The sequence below is a fragment of the Podarcis pityusensis genome (genome assembly GCF_964106645.2).
Source record: "Podarcis pityusensis genome assembly, chromosome: 4".
In the NCBI taxonomy this organism is placed as follows: domain Eukaryota; kingdom Metazoa; phylum Chordata; class Lepidosauria; order Squamata; family Lacertidae; genus Podarcis; species Podarcis pityusensis.
The window spans coordinates 60,180,117-60,199,205 of NC_138027.1; the positions used below are offsets into that span (position 1 = coordinate 60,180,117).

General features: G+C 41.3%; 1 protein-coding gene across 1 annotated transcript in view; it reads left to right on the forward strand.

The window, feature by feature from the left end:
• Positions 1–19,089, forward strand: part of CFAP47 (cilia and flagella associated protein 47) — a 189,891-nt gene that overhangs the window by 19,079 nt on the left and 151,723 nt on the right. Inside the window, exons 16-22 of the mRNA XM_081003912.1 lie at positions 1,777–1,907; positions 2,467–2,589; positions 2,947–3,078; positions 4,280–4,357; positions 5,600–5,744; positions 15,610–15,698; positions 16,667–16,832. Coding sequence (XP_080860038.1) covers positions 1,777–1,907; positions 2,467–2,589; positions 2,947–3,078; positions 4,280–4,357; positions 5,600–5,744; positions 15,610–15,698; positions 16,667–16,832 — 864 coding nt within the window. The remainder of the gene's footprint in view (positions 1–1,776; positions 1,908–2,466; positions 2,590–2,946; positions 3,079–4,279; positions 4,358–5,599; positions 5,745–15,609; positions 15,699–16,666; positions 16,833–19,089) is intronic.

The following is a 19,089-nucleotide window of genomic DNA, read 5'->3' on the forward strand; positions in this document are numbered from 1 at the left end:
CAAAGGGTGCTCATCAATGGTTCCTCTTCATCCTGGAGAAGAGTGACTAGTGGGGTGCCACAGGGTTCTGTCTTGGGCCCGGTCTTATTCAACATCTTTATCAACGACTTGGATGATGGACTCAAGGGCATCCTGATCAAATTTGCAGATGACACCAAACTGGGAGGGGTGGCTAACACCCCAGAGGACAGGATCACACTTCAAAACGACCTTGACAGATTAGAGAACTGGGCCAAAACAAACAAGATGAATTTTAACAGGGAGAAATGTAAAGTATTGCACTTGGGCAAAAAAAAATGAGAGGCACAAATACAAGATGGGTGACACCTGGCTTGAGAGCAGTACATGTGAAAAGGATCTAGGAGTCTTGGTTGACCACAAACTTGACATGAGCCAACAGTGTGACGCGGCAGCTAAAAAAGCCAATGCAATTCTGGGCTGCATCAATAGGAGTATAGCATCTAGATCAAGGGAAGTAATAGTGCCACTGTATTCTGCTCTGGTCAGACCTCACCTGGAGTACTGTGTCCAGTTCTGGGCACCACAGTTTAAGAAGGACACTGACAAACTGGAACGTGTCCAGAGGAGGGCAACCAAAATGGTCAAAGGCCTGGAAACGATGCCTTATGAGGAACGGCTAAGGAAGCTGGGCATGTTTAGCCTGGAGAAGAGGAGGTTAAGGGGTGATATGATAGCCATGTTCAAATATATAAAAGGATGTCACATAGAGGAGGGAGAAAGGTTGTTTTCTGCTGCTCCAGAGAAGCGGACACGGAGCAATGGATCCAAACTACAAGAAAGAAGATTCCACCTAAACATTAGGAAGAACTTCCTGACAGTAAGAGCTGTTCGACAGTGGAATTTGCTGCCAAGGAGTGTGGTGGAGTCTCCTTCTTTGGAGGTCTTTAAGCAGAGGCTTGACAACCATATGTCAGGAGTGCTCTGATGGTGTTTCCTGCTTGGCAGGGGGTTGGACTCGATGGCCCTTGTGGTCTCTTCCAACTCTATGATTCTATGATTCTATGATTCTATGATTCTATGATTCTATGATTCTAAGTCTACCCTGGTCTTCCATATTGTGGTCTGACACTAACTACATGAGTCAGTTACTAACCTGACGAACTGTTCGAAATTAGGGCTGCCACTTGCTTAATGACATCTTAGTTGACTAACCAGTCATAATTACTGTGCTGCCTTTCAGTATATTTTTTTGAGCCATGACCACATAGCTAAGATTGCGGTCTAGCATCTTATAGCTTGTATTGCTAAGCAGAATAATATGAATACCCAACCTTTTTATTGTCTCCACCTCCCCCCCCAAGGTAATCAAAGGCTTTTAAGTATCAGGAAAGGTGAGAACTGCATTCCACAGAAAGCAGCCAATGAAACAGAAAGGCTTGTTACCCTCTGTCTATGGCCAGCAGTCACCTAATAAAAATGGTGGAGGGTTTTTGTTTTTTTGTTCTTCGTTTACCTAACCTAGCAGAGTTGCCTAAGTCTTTGAAATACAACAGGTTGGCTTTGGAGCATTGCCTGATTACCGGTAATTCAGATCCTATTTTTAATCAATGTGGAATAGTTTGACAAGTTAAGGTTTTACTTTCGTACACTATGCCAGTTTTTGTGGTTTTGAAGCCCAGACTCTATAATAGTATTTCTTAACAATGTGTATTCACATTGAGCAGGATTTAAACTAAGTTTTTCAATTACTTGTCACCCTCCATAATCTTTACATTTTTAGCAGCTGTAATATATTCATTTTCTTTATTAATTTAGGTGTCGTAGATGCCTGTCAAGATCTAGAGTGTGAAGTGGCTTGGCACCCAAGTTTCTCTGCTCCAACAAGAGGAGAATTTGATTTGTGTGTGCATCAGGGGAAAACCCTTAAACTAAAATGCTTGGCAAAGGTAACATTGTAATCTTTTACTATATGGCTAGTACTTTTCCCATGTGGCCTGTGACTCCTTATGATTCTGGAGAAGGGCTGTAGCTCAGTGGTAGACCCCATACTTTGCAAGTCGGAGGTCCCAGGTGAGAACTCTGATGTCTCCAGATGGGCTGGGAAAGACCCCTCCCTCCCTGAAACTTTGAGCAGTTCTTCCTGTCAGCATTGACAATTCTGAGCTAGATGGAGCTAATGCTTTGACTTGGTGTAAGGCAGCTTCCTAACTCTGGTTCAAAATGACAACTTTAAATAAGTAAAATGAAATCTGTACTGCAGCAGAATTAACTACAGAATGTTAAAATAAAACGGTGCTGCAGGTGTTCCAAGGTACCATTCTCAATGAGAGAAACAGTTGATTTTTTAAAAAATCTAACATCCTTTTCCTTAAAAACTATTGTCTATTTTTATTAATGCTTGCATTCTAGCTTCTATGAAGTAATGGCAATCCGAATGTGTGCTGGAACAAGTGCACTGATGGTAATGCATTATTATTATTATTTGGTTTTCTTTCTTGATATTAGCTTGGCACCACCAGTGTTCAGTTTAAGGAACAAAGGATCACCTTTAATCATGCTCCTCTGCATTTGACTACCTGCAAGACAGCCATTCTCCAAAATGTAGGACATAACCATGCATACTTTCAGGTGAGGCGTACCCAGCATTGTGCATATTGTTGTGTGTTCTTGCCTTCATACCCCAAAGCTACAGTGCTGGAGTGTTCACAAATGGTATTTCAGGCTACTCTCCCACATTGTATGAGACAGGCATTCAGAACCCTTTTATTCCAGAAGTCATTTTATCATTATTCCTCTTGTTTAACTGAATCATTTGGTTTGTGCTTATTTTAATTCTTCTGTGTTTTGGATGTGAGATATATTTATTGTTAGTATATTTTATTCTTGGTAATCTGCTTTGAAATTTTTATCAGGGAGGCTGGAAATAGGTGTGAGAATATATTTGCAGAGAAACCTAAAATTTTAAATACACGTTTTTCTTGGCAGGTCATTGATGCCAATCCTCTTCCTGGAATGATTATATCTCCCTTTCAGGGTGTAGTACCTGTTGGAGGCCACACTGAAATCAACATCTATTTCAGACCCAATGCATTAATGAAATTTGATAGCAGAGTGGAGGTATTAACATATTGAATAACTATTTAAAAACATTTGCTTGGCTTTTAAAAAATGCTCGTATTTTGATAAACAAGTACTTTTTTTTGGATAATGCCTGTGAAGCCTAAGATTGCATTGATTGGCTGAGCTTCTGTGATACAATGAAATAGTAATCTAGATTATATCTGCCGATGTCATGAAACGGCCAATAATAGAATCCTCAGCTTCTTTGAGGATGATTAAAGGGATGGTTTGCCTTGAAAAATAATAATCTCAAAATAGGATCAGGGAAAGCATGGATTGACTGAAGATTAGAAAGTTGAGTGGGAGAAGTTCTCAAAAGGCAGCCAGTCCAGAGGGTGACCGAAGAAAGGTGGCAAAGTAGGAACTGAACTGAAAATTAAAATGGGGGATATCAGGAAACCATGCTGGGAGACCCCAGCTAGTGAAATCCTTCTTGGACAATGAGACCCCAGGGATAGGAATGACTTGAATCAAGCAGTCTAATCCTCTAGGGAGGAAGAGGAAGCATCACCTGAGCTCAGTTGTTCCAGGCAGGCTTCCTATACCAGGGAGAGGAGATGCAAGATAAGAGCATATGGTTCCACTGCCCTCTTCTCATATTTTAATCATGGTTAAAGGGAACAGGAGTGTTGTATTTGCACTGTTCTCTAAGGGGATGGCTTTTAAAAACTATCGATACCATGCTTTTCTAACTCAAAACCAGAATGTAATGAGATTGGGGTTGGGCTAAAAAGGTTTCTAGAGTCGCTCCTGAACTCCAGTTGTAAAGACAAGCTTAGCCCTGACAGTACTGTTTGTTGGGATAATGGCCTTTGCATAACTAGATGTTATGGCCAAGTACTAGTGATTTGTTTGCTTATTCCAGACCAAATACATACTTCACTCTTCCCCACTATGCTGTCTTCCATATTCTCAATTTGTAAACATCAATTTGTAACATCAATTTGTAAACATAAAAAAAAAACCATTCTAACAAATTTAGCTTCAGCAATGGCTGCACTATTTGATATCTTAGCTTGCAATTGTTTGTACACCTGAACTACATCACAGTATCATCAGTTGCATTTTAGAAAACAGTTTTTGAAATGCTTTGTCTTAATACAATTGAGCATGGAAGTTCCACATTAGAAAGATTGCTTTGCAAGGTTGATATACTGGCAAAATATGTTACTGTCTTATCTTTTTTCCTATTAATTAGATAGCTGTCCGGCATGCAAAATATTTGGAACTTAGGATTGGTGGATCTGTAGATGTTCCTGACATATATATCAGTACGGTAAATATGTGAAATTCTTCATTGAACTTACTTTATTAGATACATAGAATTGGATTTTGTGTATCTGTTTTGTATAAGTAAACTAAAAAGGTAAAGGTACCCCTGACCGTTAGGTCCACTCACAGACGACAGTGGGGTTGCTCTCTCATCTTGCTCTATAGGCCGAGGGAGCCGGCGTTTGTCCACAGTAAACTAGGTAAACTAAATAAACTAAGTAGGTAAGCTAATAAGTAAACTAGGGCATAATCAGTGAAAAAGGCACTTTTTTCTGTCCTCATTTTATAGGGGGATTTAAGCATGGCCTTAAATGTGTTTAACATAGGCTGGATTATGCTTTTATGTAGGTGTTTGGAAGCTGAAAACAAAGAATAGTTTAGCTGTGTGTTTATGCTAAAACATTGTACTACTTACAAAAATATCTACAGATGCTGGCAAACTTTTGCAAACTTCGGTGGTGAAAAACCTTCCTCAAAGGAGATGGAAACTTTTTAAGCCCCTAAATTCTTCTACAATTCAGATCAAAATTTAAACCAGAAATAATTTGGAGGCTTCTCCTTTCTTCCAAAAAACTTTCCCCAGCGCCTAACAAAGCCAACCCCCTCCTCCCCTCCCACCTCCCGGAGGCGTATCCTCGACATGAGAGCAGAAGTGCTCATCCCTCCAGGGACTGGGCTCTTCCTTGGGGGCAAAGTGCCATGGCATAGGTCCAGAGGCCTTGTAATCTTGTTTTTACTCTGACAAGACAAAATTCATTTAAATAAACTAAAGTAAACTAAATGTTTCATTTCTGTCCAGCCTTTGTTCCACAGTGAAACTTGATACAGCGTTCTCAGGTGGTCTGTCATCTAGGTGCTAACTCAGACCTGCTTGGTGTCAGTGCGCTTGCTACATTATAAGGGACAGCTACTTTAGCTTGTAAACCAGTTAAGTAAGGCTGTTTCCCAAGATTCCCTTTTGATGACATGAAGCTATTTTAAATAAAGCAGAACGTATTTTAGCAGTAACATTGGCTTAAATAGCTTAAATGGTCCATGTATGCATCTTGATGCAGATATTGCCACTTTGTTTAAAACTGCTGGGAATGTGAGGCAATGAATGGAATAATAAACTACTGTCATGCGTTCTGTATTAAACAGTGGGCTACTCAGCTTGATGTTGCTTCTTCAATATGGCTTTTAGCAGATTTAGCCACTTACCTTCATCCTAGGTCTTTCTAGTGCTTGTTATTTCTTCTTTTTAAAGGACTCATTTTGCTTTCCCGGGGTTTATGTTGGCTCTACCCAAGAAATTCCATTCCTTATTGAGAACAAAGGAAAAACAAGGGCCAAGGTGACTGTGGATTTATCCAAACATGAAGACTTTGAGCTACGTTTTTCTTTGCAGACAGGTATTTATTTGTTTGTTTTAGAACTATAATAAGTTGGGTAAAAGAAGAAAAGGCTTAAGCACTTCTACACTAAAAATCTCCCTTTTAAAGCAAGGAAACATTGTGTAGTTGCTGCATGAATAAAAAAAGGGAAAAACGCTTCTCTAACGCTCTACAGTGGTACCTCAGGTTATGAACTTAATTCGTTCCAGAGGTCTCTTCTTAAGCTGAAACCATTCTTAACCTGAGGCACGCTTTTGCTAATGGGGCTTCCTGCTGCATGTGCACACCTCTGGTGCGCAACTTCTGCTCACATCCTGGGGCAAAGTTTGCTTCCAGGAGCACCTACTTCCATGTTAGTGGAGCTCGTTACCCGAAGCATTTGCAAGGAGGATGGTATGTAACCAGAGGTATTACTGATTAAAAAGGTAAATGGTAAAGAGACCCCTGACCATTAGGTCCAGTTGCAGATGACTCTGGGGTTGCGGCGCTCATCTCGCTTTACTGGCTGAGGGAGCTGGTGTACAGCTTCCGGGTCATGTGGCCAGCATGACTAATCCGCTTCTGGCGAACCAAGTAGTGCATGGAAATGCCGTTTACCTTCCCGCCGGAGCGGTACCTATTTATCTACTTGCACTTTGATGTGCTTTTGAACTGCTAGGTTGGCAGGAGCAGGGACCGAGCAACGGGAGCTCACCCCATCTCGGGGATTCGAACCGCCAACCTTCTGATCAGCAAGCCCTAGGCTCTGGTTTGTATAGAAATGTATATAAACATAAATCCAGCGAGTTAGTAAAGTTCTTCTTAAAGCTTTTCACATGAGAATCTATGCCAGTAGTCCTCCCCATGCACTTCTGAGCACCAGGAAAAGAATGCAGGATTTTCCAGTGAGTTAGTTGTAAAAAATATGCCTAACAAATTCTAGCTGCAGTAATTAGATTTGTGCAATACATGGGAGAAAATGCAGCGGTGTGTTAAAGCACAATGGACAGGCTTAAGAGATGGGTGCGCATTTCCCTAGGAATTGTTAGGGATTATTATCCAGTCCTGAATCTACTGGAGTGTTTCTTACTAAAATAAAAAAAAATGTAAGGCTGTTAACTTTCAGCCTGTCATTGAAGGGTTTGTAATGCTGTATCAGAGTCCTGGCTTTGCATGAAATCATGGTGGGGCAGAGGAGCATAAAAGAAGGCAGGTTGCACAGCATCAGTGGCCTTAGCTAGAAGAGGACGCTGAGAGAGGAAAGTGGTGGGAGAGGTCTCAATAGATTGGGAAGAGAGGGTGGTTGTTTTTCTTTTTAACAGCGAGAAATAGCAGAGATGGAAGGTAACACAGAAGAGCTGTTCCCAACTCCCTTCTTGCTGTACTGAAACATTGTTTTAAACTGCCACTTTTTTCCTCAGTGTCTTCTCCCTTTTTTCTGTCTCTGCTTGCTCTACTCAGACCTCTGCTATTGTTTAAAACTACAATTTTCCTCTCACTGTCAGCCTCTGTTTGCTCTGCTCAACAATCTGCTGTTGTTTAAAACTGCAGTGCCTATTCATCCCTGCTGGCTTTACTCAAACCTGTGCGGTTGTTTAAAACCACTATTTTCCTCTCTCTATCCCTCACTTATAATCATATGTCTCCCTCTTCCTTTCCTCGGCTGCCTTATGAGAGAGAGAAAAAGGATGCAGAGCTCTCAGTTATTCCATAGTAGTTTCACACAATATATTTCTTTCCCTAGTATTCTGTGTTGCCTTCAATATGAAGTTCCAGATTCAGTATAACAATTTAGAACAGACATTTTATTAAAAAGCAAGCCCCCATATATGGACAGCATCCACAAACTGAACTGAACCTTCTCTCTTTTTTTTAATAAAATATTTATTGAAATTTTCAAAGTGTTACAACATAAAATAAAAGCAGAAGAAAATACAAAATAAAAATAGTTAACAAAGTAGAAAAGGAAAAAAAAAAACCCCTTCCAACCATACAAATACAAATTCAAAAATAAGAAAAAAAGACAGAAAAAAAAACAAAAATACAATTTAAGAACATTTAAAAACAAATTCATTATTCTCGAATCCTCAACTGCCATTACCTTCTTTCTTTGACCTCCTCCTCCTCCCTTTCTTTGTATCCTAGTTATTAATTATCCCAGCAAATCCTTTCCATATTTCATAATATTCTGTCATTACATTACCCTAAACAGTTTTGATCTTATCTTTCTATAAGAAAATAAACCTTAAAGCTTAAAACTTAAATCTTATCCTTACCAGCTTCTCATAACCATAATATTCTTTCATAATTCTTTAAACATCTTTACTAAAGCCGAGTAATTTCATTCCAACATTTTTCTGACATTCATCAATTTTATAAAACAGTTCTAATGGTAGAAAAAAGAAATACAAACAGATCCAATCTTCATCCAACGTCCCTTCCTCCTGGTTCCGGGTTTTGTCAGTCCTTATTATCCCATCGATCTGGCCCATTAACCTGGCAACCTTATATCCGAGGCCCTCAAGTCTCTTCCATGTCCCTTCCGCAGCTCTTCTTCATATTTGTAACTGTATTTTCCCTTGTCTCCTGCTCGTGGTAACTCCAGCTTGGCAATATTTTTAACCCTTCTTGATAGATCACCCCCTTTTCCATATTCAGCACTGAATTCCATATGGTATTTAAAAGCATGTTTCAAAGACCCTCCAAAATTAAGAGCCCCCACAATCCCAAACATCTCACGGCCCATTGCCAGATTTGAAAAGTTCAAACATCCCAGCATAGGGGGGTCAATCCAGCCCCCCATTTCCAAGCCAAACCAAACTTTTTCTTTCCAAATCTGGCTTTTTCCAAGTTCATTTGTCAAATCCGAAAACTCATATCCCTGTTGGGCCTGTTCTGTCAGGACACACTCCTGATTTAATTCCTGGGTGGGCTCCACATATTTTCCCACTGTCTGTTCAAAATTTCCCACTGCCTGTTCAAAATTTCTAGTCGAAGTCGTCATCAAATTCACCTTCTCATGTAACTGTTCCAGTAGGGCATTTGTTTTGTAGAAAGCACACAACAAAGCTTCTGAATACATTGTCCTGCAAGGTCAAATGCCTATTCCCACGATTGTAATCTGTAAACAGCTGCCGGCTCCCTGGAATTGGTTACAGTTTCACAGTCTCCCTCTAGGGGGAAAACTTCTATTTGATCTTGCAACAAAGTTTCCCTTTTTGAGATACTTTGTCAATATTTGTTCCTTTGAAATGCGAAGGGAAACAGTGGAATCACTATGTTTCTCTTCTTTTAGCTATCTGTCAAAAACGTTTGTCTCTGGTCAATGAACTTCAAACGTCAGTCCTGGCACCCCGCTCCAGGATCAGGACGGAGGAAAGTTGCTTTACTTTAAACTCACTTTAAACAGTCCAAAAAAGATCCCCCTTCTTCTCCTGCTGTTGAAGGGGGGGTTCCACAATTTTAAATGATGAAATCCAATCCTTTAAAAGCGATTTTCTGAGCTCTATTTTACGTTGTCTTTGCTTTATTCTGTCTACAGAAGAACGGAAGGCTGACTTCCTGTTTAGACCTTCCCGTTCCGTACCAAATTGAAATAGATTTTTAAAATCCAATTGCTTTCTGCTCGCAAGTCCCCATCTAATGTCCAGTTGTTCGAAGTCTAAGTACTCACGGGTGCTTATTTTAGAGTCCAAATTGTCCCAGGAAAAAGGCAGCGCTCTCTGGCAACGGCTATGCGGCTTCGCTCCACGGAAATAGCAGTTGACTCACAGCACCGTGCCACTTCCCCCTCTTCACTTTGGAGCCCGTTAGTGGGTTCCTTAGCGAGTTGGGGGGGCGCTAAAGGTGCCCGCCGAGTCCCATGGTCACAGGCTTCATTCGCCTGTGATTTTTGAAAGGGTCCCCGCTTCGCCGTAGCGGAGAAGACCCGTTTCCCGCGGAGCTAGTCCCTCCAGTTCAGAGGGAGTCCGCCATTGCCGATGGCGCCACCCCGGAAGTCCCTGAACTGAACCTTCTCTAATTGAACAAGTGAACTGACAGGTTTGCTCTTAAGTCTATTCACCTTAAAGGTACAGTAACATATATTACCCCAGTGTGCGTAGAAAGAGGGTTGCAGAATAGGAGGGAGGCAGCAATATGGGTGGTGTGTGTGCAAGGGGCGCTTCCACCAGTTCCTTTACCAGTGCTTAGTGCTGGGTCCACCCATAAAGTTGACTTCTGCAGCCATTTTTGTTTCTGTTATGGAAGTCAAACCATTTATTTCATTATTGATGCCATGAGTCGCATGGAGACGCCTCAGGCTTGCTGGATGAAATTAAGGGATGGGAAGAGCTAAAGGGAGGCTGATGGAGTCTTGGAAGGAACTTAGCAGGCTTGAGTGGGCTCCATTTGGGCCCCGTGAGAGTTGTCTGTGGAGGATATGGAAGATGGATCCTAGGGAGGGACCCAGCATGCTATCGCTGAGTCAATCCTCATCCATCCAGCCCACAGTCCTGGATCTGCCTCCCACACCACTGAATCCTCCACTTCTGCTAGTTTCTGCTGTGGAAGAGGGTGCCAGATGTCAAGTCTGGCTCCGAGCCAGCACTATCTCCACCTCTGTTACCCAGGACACTGTGGCTTTGGCTCAACCCACTAGGAGGAGTCCCCATTTGCTTGCCCAGTCCAAAGTTGCACCCTGTTTGCTACACTTAACATGCCTGCCCCACTCCTTTACAATGGGAGTGAAAGCTTGCCTAGCCATTCCATGTACCTTCTGTGCCTTTGACCTTTGGGTTCTTGCAGAAATCATATTCTGCATTTGAGTTCTTCATCCGGTGAGAGCCAGGACAATATGGTGAACTGTTTGGTTTGATCTCCCCTTCAGTACTTTTCTAAACTGGGAGTCAGCACATGCCCCATGACATAATGGAACCAGGATACTTATGATATGGAAACTTCACAAACTTATTATACCATCAATTCACAATGTGGCAAAATTTACTTGGATTGTTTTTGCTATGTCGGAGATGAGTCAACTGCCCTTCTATCAAGCTGCCTTCATTTTTGCCTGTTAAATTATATTAGCCAGAAACCATGGCTGACATAGCTAACCATTAATAGCTTTCAGAAAGACCACTGCTGTTACAGAAAGTCATATGCTGTTGTTCATGTTTTTGATATTTTCTGTGGACTTTAAGCATTTTAGATTCAGTCAAGATCACTTAAGGTTGTTTACTTCTGTCTTTGCCTATAAGCATCACTGCTGTTTATACACCACAGGGAATATGCTTGTTCTGCTGTTGATGGCTGAGATAGAATTGTGATAGTTGAAGAAGATGATTGTAAATACATACAAATACTGTAGCAATTGTGGCTATTTACAAAAAGCTTTTGAATAATGCCCCCTGTGTTCTGTGACAGGCTTTAGCACTCTTTAAAACATCTCAAATGTACACCTCACTTAGTTCAATAGACTTTAAACTTCCTTATAGGTATGTTTAGGACATGAGAGTCCAGGTTTTCAAGTGTAAGATTCAGAAGCTAGTATTTCCCTGCATATATGTTTTCCTCATCACTGCTTAAATGATGCATATATACAGTCTTCCAAGAAACTAAAAATTGGACATAGCCAATTTTGGAGTTTGTTTTCTACCCTATGCAAATTCTTTTTGTTGTCATCCATCTGTCTTGAGAGACAATGGAGTACGCCTCTGGGGGTGAAGTCAAACTTCACAATGCGCAAGCCTGAGCAGTGTGTATATAGGTCCTGGGTTGCCCAGATGCCAAGACCCCCTTCTCAGCCTTGCTGATGTGGTTCCACAGGAAAGCAGAGCAATATGTTTGGCACCAGCTTGGCTGCAGGAGTTACTGGAATGAGATGTACAAGGTGACATTCAGCCATCTTAGGGACTCCACTCCAGATTTGTGTAGGGTTTACTCCTTAGCCTGTTCTTCTGAAGATTTCCCGCAAGGCAGAGGAGGCTTAGGATCAGAGTTTTTCTTCTCCTAGGTGGGCTACCTTTCCAAGTTGATGAGCCCTATCTGCCTGTCACTTCCCTCTACAACACTTGCAGAAAATGCCTTCTTGACTGTTGGACCCACTACAGTGGTACCTCGCAAGACGAATGCCTCACAAGACAAAAAACTCACTAGACGAAAGGGTTTTTTGTTTTTTGAGCTGCTTCGCAAGACGATTTTCGCTATGGGCTTGCTTTGCAAGACGGAAACGTCTTGCAAGTTTGTTTCCTTTTTCTTAACACCGTTAATACAGTTGCGACTTGACTTCGAGGAGCAACTCATAGAACGCGGTGTGGTAGCCTTTTTTGAGGTTTTTAAAGACTTTGGTGATTTTTGAAGCTTTTATAAAACTTTCCCGACACCGTGCTTCGCAAGACGAAAAAAATCGCAAGACGACAAAACTCGCGGAACGAATTAATTTTGTCTTGCGAGGCACCACTGTATTGGTCTCATCTGCTCAATCTTCTGGAGCCTGTCTTTGCATGCAGGGGGAAGTCCCTAACTCACTGAGGGCTTGAGATCCATCAGCTACACTCACCTGGTTTAGCTGGCCATTCAAAGCCATTTCCAGGGAGTGACCGCTGCAACATGCTGATAGCTACTAGGGGCACAGGTGAGAACTGAGTCCTAACATGGACAAAATACCCTGAAGGAACATGAAGTGTCCCTCACCAGAGGTACTACCCCTACCCTAACAGCATATACTTCTAGTGTGATGTAACATGTTCATGTTGTTGACTGCATTGTTATATTTTTTAAATGAAAGTATGGCTTATATATATTTAAATTAATTAAATAAATAGGCACAGTTAGTACAAAACTGATTTATATAGCTTTATGGCGGAATTTTTCTAATGCAAGAGAACTCAAACGTGGGAGAGGTAAAAATGTCACAAAACAGTCACATGTATTGTGTTAGAAAAAGTTCAGGTAACTAGTTTTTTGGGGACTTAGCTACATTAGTCAAAAACGGCTTTTTGAATGTGTTAGAAACATGCAACACCAGTTGGCGCTGGAGAATAAAAAAAAAATCTTTGCAATTTTCCATAAAGGTTGTTGTTGTTGTTGTTGTTGTTGCGATTTCATTTCTTACTTATTTATAGCACCCCCCCCTCCCTTGTGTGTAGATCTACCCCTGGGGTGGTTTTTGCTTGAAAAAGCATGTGGGGCTTTTTTTTTTTTTTTACTGCAACAGGTTAACATTAACTGGGACAAAAAAAAAACAAAAAAAAAAAAAACCCAGCTCAGTGGCTAAAGTCAGTAGCTATTGTGGAATATTTTTGTCCACAGTTTTTTCATTCATCCTATGTGGCTGGAATTTGGGAACATTGTTTACTACCGTGCATGTGACAGTAAATAAGGAGAACTACGTTAGTTCAATTTATGGGTAAATTCTTCAGTGAACAGTGATCTTGAGGTGAAATCCAATTCTTTTTTTCTTGCAAAAATGTAAAACCAGCAATTCTGGAAATGACTGGGGAACCACTTCCCTAACTCATTCCTTTCCCCCTTTTTCTTGATCTGCCCTGAGACCTGCCAGTATAGGGTGGTATATAAATTCTATTAATAATAATTCTAATAATAATAGCATAGTTAGAATCATAGAATCACAGAATCATAGAGTTGGAAGAGACCACAAGGGCCATCGAGTCCAACCTCCTGCCACGCAGGAAACACCATCAGAGCACTCCTGACATATGGTTGTCAAGCCTCTGCTTAAAGACCTCCAAAGAAGGAGAATCCACCACACTCCTTGGCAGCAAATTCCACTGTCGAACAGCTCTTACTGTCAGGAAGTTCTTCCTAATGTTTAGGTGGAATCTTCTTTCTTGTAGTTTGGATCCATTGCTCCGTGTCCGCTTCTCTGGAGCAGCAGAAAACAACCTTTCTCCCTCCTCTATGTGACATCCTTTTATATATTTGAACATGGCTATCATATCACCCCTTAACCTCCTCTTCTCCAGGCTAAACATGCCCAACTCCCTTAGCCGTTCCTCATAAGGCATCGTTTCCAGGCCTTTGACCATTTTGGTTGCCCTCCTCTGGACACGTTCTAGTTTGTCAGTGTCCTTCTTGAACTGTGGTGCCCAGAACTGGACACAGTACTCCAGGTGAGGTCTGACCAGAGCAGAATACAGTGGCACTATTACTTCCCTTGATCTAGATGCTATACTCCTATTGATGCAGCCCAGAATTGCATTGGCTTTTTTAGCTGCCGCGTCACACTGTTGGCTCATGTCAAGTTTGTGGTCAACCAAGACTCCTAGATCCTTTTCACATGTACTGCTCTCAAGCCAGGTGTCACCCATCTTGTATTTGTGCCTCTTATTTTTTTTGCCCAAGTGCAATACTTTACATTTCTCCCTGTTAAAATTCATCTTGTTTGTTTTTGCCCAGTTCTCTAATCTGTCAAGGTCGTTTTGAAGTGTGATCCTGTCCTCTGGGGTGTTAGCCACCCCTCCCAGTTTGGTGTCATCTGCAAATTTGATCAGGATGCCCTTGAGTCCATCATCCAAGTTGTTGATAAAGATGTTGAATAAGACCAAGACAGAACCCTGTGGCACCCCACTAGTCACTCTTCTCCAGGATGAAGAGGAACCATTGATGAGCACCCTTTGGGTTCGGTCAGTCAGCCAGTTACAAATCCACTGAGTGGTAGCATAGTCAAGACCGCATTTTACCAGCTTCTTTACAAGAATATCATGGGGCACCTTGTCAAATGCCTTGCTGAAATCAAGGTAGGCTACATCCACTGCATTCCCTTCATCTACCAGGCTTGTAATTCTGTCAAAAAACGAGATCAGGTTAGTCTGACATGACTTATTTTTCAGAAATCCATGCTGACTATTGGTGATCACAGCATTCCTTTCTAGGTGCTCACAGACTGTTTGCTTAATGGTCTGCTCCAGAATCTTCCCTGGTATTGATGTCAGACTGACTGGGCGGTAATTATTTGGGTCCTCTCTTTCCCCCTTTTTGAAAATAGGGACAACATTTGCCCTCCTCCAGTCTGCCGGGACTTCGCCTGTTCTCCAGGAATTCTCAAAGATGACTGCCAGTGGTTCTGAGATCACCTCTGCCAGTTCTTTTAATACTCTTGGATGCAGTTCATCTGGCCCTGGAGACTTGAATACATCTAAACTAGCCAAGTATTCTTGTACTATCTCCTTAGTTATTCTGGGCTGTGTTTCCTCTGCTGAATCATTTGTTCCAAATTCTTCAGGTCGGGCATTGTTTTCTTTATCGGAGAAGACTGAGGCAAAGAAGGCATTGAGGAGTTCAGCCCTTTCTGTGTCCCCTGTTTGCATTTCACCATCTTCTCCTCTGAGTGACCCCACTGTTTCTTTGTTCTTCCTTTTGCTACGAACATACCCATAAAAGCCTTTTTTGTTGCTTTTAACCTCTCTATCAAGCCTGAGTTCATTCTGTGCTTTAGCTTTTCTGACTTTGTGTCTACACGTGCTGGCTATTTGTTTGAATTCCTCTTTGGTGGTTTTCCCCCTTTTCCATTTTTTGTACACATCCTTTTTTAATCTTAACTCAGTTAAAAGTTCTTTAGATAGCCACCCTGGCTTCTTTAGGCACCTTCCATGTTTCCGTCTCATTGGTATTGCCTGAAGTTGTGCTTTTACTATCTCCCTCTTAACAAACTCCCAGCCATCATGAACTCCCTTTCCTTTTAGTATTACTGTCCATGGGATCTCACCCAGCACTTCCCTAAGTTTTATGAAGTCGGCTTTCTTAAAGTCAAGAAATTGAGTCCTAGTATGCTTGGCTGCTCCTTTCCGCTGTATAGTAAACTTCAGAAGAGCATGATCAGTTCTATAAAGCTTTAGATTTAGTTCTATAAAGCTAATCAGTACAAATGGTAACAGCATATAAAACACACTCTGTTTTCTGATAGCTGTGACACCAGATACTCCCCGTTTCTATACCGCAATTATAGAAGAAAATTCAGCTTTGGACTGTTCACTGAGTTTCACACCAAAAGAAGTAAGTATATGAGATAATAATAAGCAACCAATTTTTTATCATGTGAAAAAGGTTTAACTCTATGTAATACTTAAAAAAACTCTGCGGAAGTCATCTTAGTCACTAAATTACTACATAGCAGCCTGTATAGCCTGTATAGCAGTGGATCATGTACCTTGTTGTCGTACCTTGGAATTTGAACGGAATCCGGAATCCAAAATGTTTGGAAGCCCTGCTGGATGTTCGGCTTCCAAAAACAGTTCACAAACCGGAACAATCACTTTTGGGTTTGCATCATTCGGGAGCCAGAACGTCTGAGTACTAAGGCGTTCGGGATCCAAGGTACGACTGTACATAAAGGGGGAGGGATAGTAAGGGGTTTTTCATGGCACTTTTTATTTCTGTTTCTTTGCTGCTCTGAGGAAGCTGTTAGCAGTATTCCCACTGTGCCTGGTAGGAATGGTAGCCGATTCCCTGCTTCTGTTGCCTGAGAGTCCAGGTATTTACCTTTGGAAAACCAGTCTTCCTAGGTAAATAGCCTAATTGGGTATCCCTTACTGCCAATAATAATATTTGTAATCAAGGTCCTGGAATTAGTCAGGCAAGATTTTTTTTTTATGTCATGTGATTGTTTGGTCTTTAAAGATTTACACATCCGTAAATCAGCCAAAAAACTGATGGTTTCTGTGCATGATGTACTGATTTGCAAGTAAGCATAATTTGTGGATTTTAAAAGGAAGGTAGGTAAAAATATTAAATTGCTCTATAACCAATGATCTGGGAATAGTGCTGTTCAGTGAAGAGTGTAAAATATCTCATTGTAAAGGCTTGAAGTAGCTTTTATTAAATGTGTTTTGGGTATGTCAAGTGCTCCAGTCCATAGGCAAAATCTTTGTTCAGTTCAGGCATTCCCACACACAGTATGTGTGTGTGTGTGTTCTGTATTCCTTTTTGATATCAGTGAGAAAGTGATGACTTTTCCCCTCTAGGTGGCAGCATATGACTTCAGTCTTCCAATAAACATTAACGCTGATGAGGATGAACCTTCACTGAACACCAAAAAAACAAGTCTTTCTGGTTCAGCAAAGCATATCATTGTCCCACGGCCTCAGTTGTTGACTATACCTACTAAAGTGTGCAAAGTTCAGGGAACTGGTAGGTAAACCTTAGAAACAACATAAATATGTGTTTAATATAGCTCTCTAGCCTCCCACCTAGAATCATAGAATCATAGAATCATAGAGTTGGAAGAGACTACAAGGGTCATCGAGTCCAACCCCCTGCCAAGCAGGAAACACCATCAGAGCACTCCTGACATATGGTTGTCAAGCCTCTGCTTAAAGACCTCCAAAGAAGGAGACTCCACCACACTCCTTGGCAGCAAGTTCCACTGTCGAACAGCTCTTACTGTCAGGAAGTTCTTCCTAATGTTTAGGTGGAATCTTCTTTCTTGTAGTTTGGATCCATTGCTCCGTGTCCGCTTCTCTGGAGCAGCAGAAAACAACCTTTCTCCCTCCTCTATGTGACATCCTTTTATATATTTGAACATGGCTATCATATCACCCCTTAACCTCCTCTTCTCCAGGCTGAACATGCCCAGCTCCCTTAGCCGTTCCTCATAAGGCATCGTTTCCAGGCCTTTGACCATTTTGGTTGCCCTCCTCTGGACACGTTCCAGTTTGTCAGTGTCCTTCTTGAACTGTGGTGCCCAGAACTGGACACAGTACTCCAGGTGAGGTCTGACCAGAGCAGAATACAGTGGCACTATTACTTCCCTTGATCTAGATGCTATACTCCTATTGATGCAGCCCAGAATTGCATTGGCTTTTTTTAGCTGCCGCGTCACACTGTTGGCTCATGTCAAGTTTGTGGTCAACCAAGACTCCTAGATCCTTTTCACATGTACTGCTCTCAAGCCAGGTGTCACCCATCTTGTATTTGTGCCTCTCATTTTCTTTGCCCAAGCGCAATACTTTACATTTCTCCCTGTTAAAATTCATCTTGTTTGTTTTTGCCCAGTTCTCTAATCTGTCAAGGTCGTTTTGAAGTGTGATCCTGTCCTCTGGGGTGTTAGCCACCCCTCCCAGTTTGGTGTCATCTGCACCCTTGAGCTTTTTCTTGATAGAAGTGGGGAAACCAGCTGACAGAACAGAGGGGCTAGATCTGTGCCTTGACATAGCAGTTATTGCAGTCAAGTGATAACTTGGGTATCTGTCATGTTTTAAGTGGACAGTCAACACTGTCCTGATGATGACAATAATGTTACACATTTTAAGTAACATAATTAAACAGCAATATATCTGAGTGCATAAATAAATGTACATAAGTAAAATAAACAAAAACAATGGAAGCAAATTCTATACAAAAAATCAAAATGCAACATAATTACAGTATATATCTAGAAAAATCTCATAAATAATGCAAAAAGCTCTTACATATAATCATACAATTACCAAAATAATTTTCATACACATTACACAAAACTAATATAAACATACATCCCTCCCGCACTCCTTGCACCAACCACATCACTCAGTCCACTCAAACATTCAACAAGCAATTATCATGCACAGAAAAATAGGGACTGATGTAATTTTCAGTGGCAAGGAAATGATGCTAGTAATCTTAGATGCATTTAAAATATAAAAATCTTTGCATCTTGATTCCCCCCCCCTTATGTACACATCATTCTATACTTGCTAACTCTGCAGCCTCTCCCAGCAGTTTTTCTTGTTTCAAACAACTTTTATTAACCACAGGAAATTGGTCAGTGTGGAAAAAAGTGACTAAATAACCTACATTCCACTTTGGCACTCTTTAGTTTTGAGTGCAACACTGGGTATAGGGAAGGAGACATGTTATAAAGAAGCATTTCCCTCCAAGGCTGCACCCAGACTGCCAGTTTTACATGTAACTGGCTACCAAAACTTACACAAGCGTTACACAGTGTGTGTTACATTCAGTGATCAAGCGCTGATTGACCCCACTTCTCTGTGTTCTGCATCCCTACCAGGGAGTAAGACAGGGAGTAATAGAGCTTATTCCTGAGCGTGCGTGCATAGGATTGTGCTGCAGTTGTTTGGACCAATCAGAAAAATCCCTGAAGCTCTTTAGTCAGGTATAAGCTTTATAGCACAATGTGCCATGCCAGTGCAGTGGTACCTTGGTTCTCAAACTTAATCCATTCCTGAAGTTCATTCCAAAACCAAAGTGTTCCAAAACCAAGGCACACTTTCCCATAGAAAGTAATGCAAAATGGACTAATCCGTTCCAGACTTTTAAAAACAACCCCTAAAACAGCAATTTAACATGTATTTTACTAACAAGACCATTGATCCATCAATGAAAGCAATAATCAATATACTGCACTATAAAATAAATAAGACAGTATTGTAGATGTTAAAAATTAAAA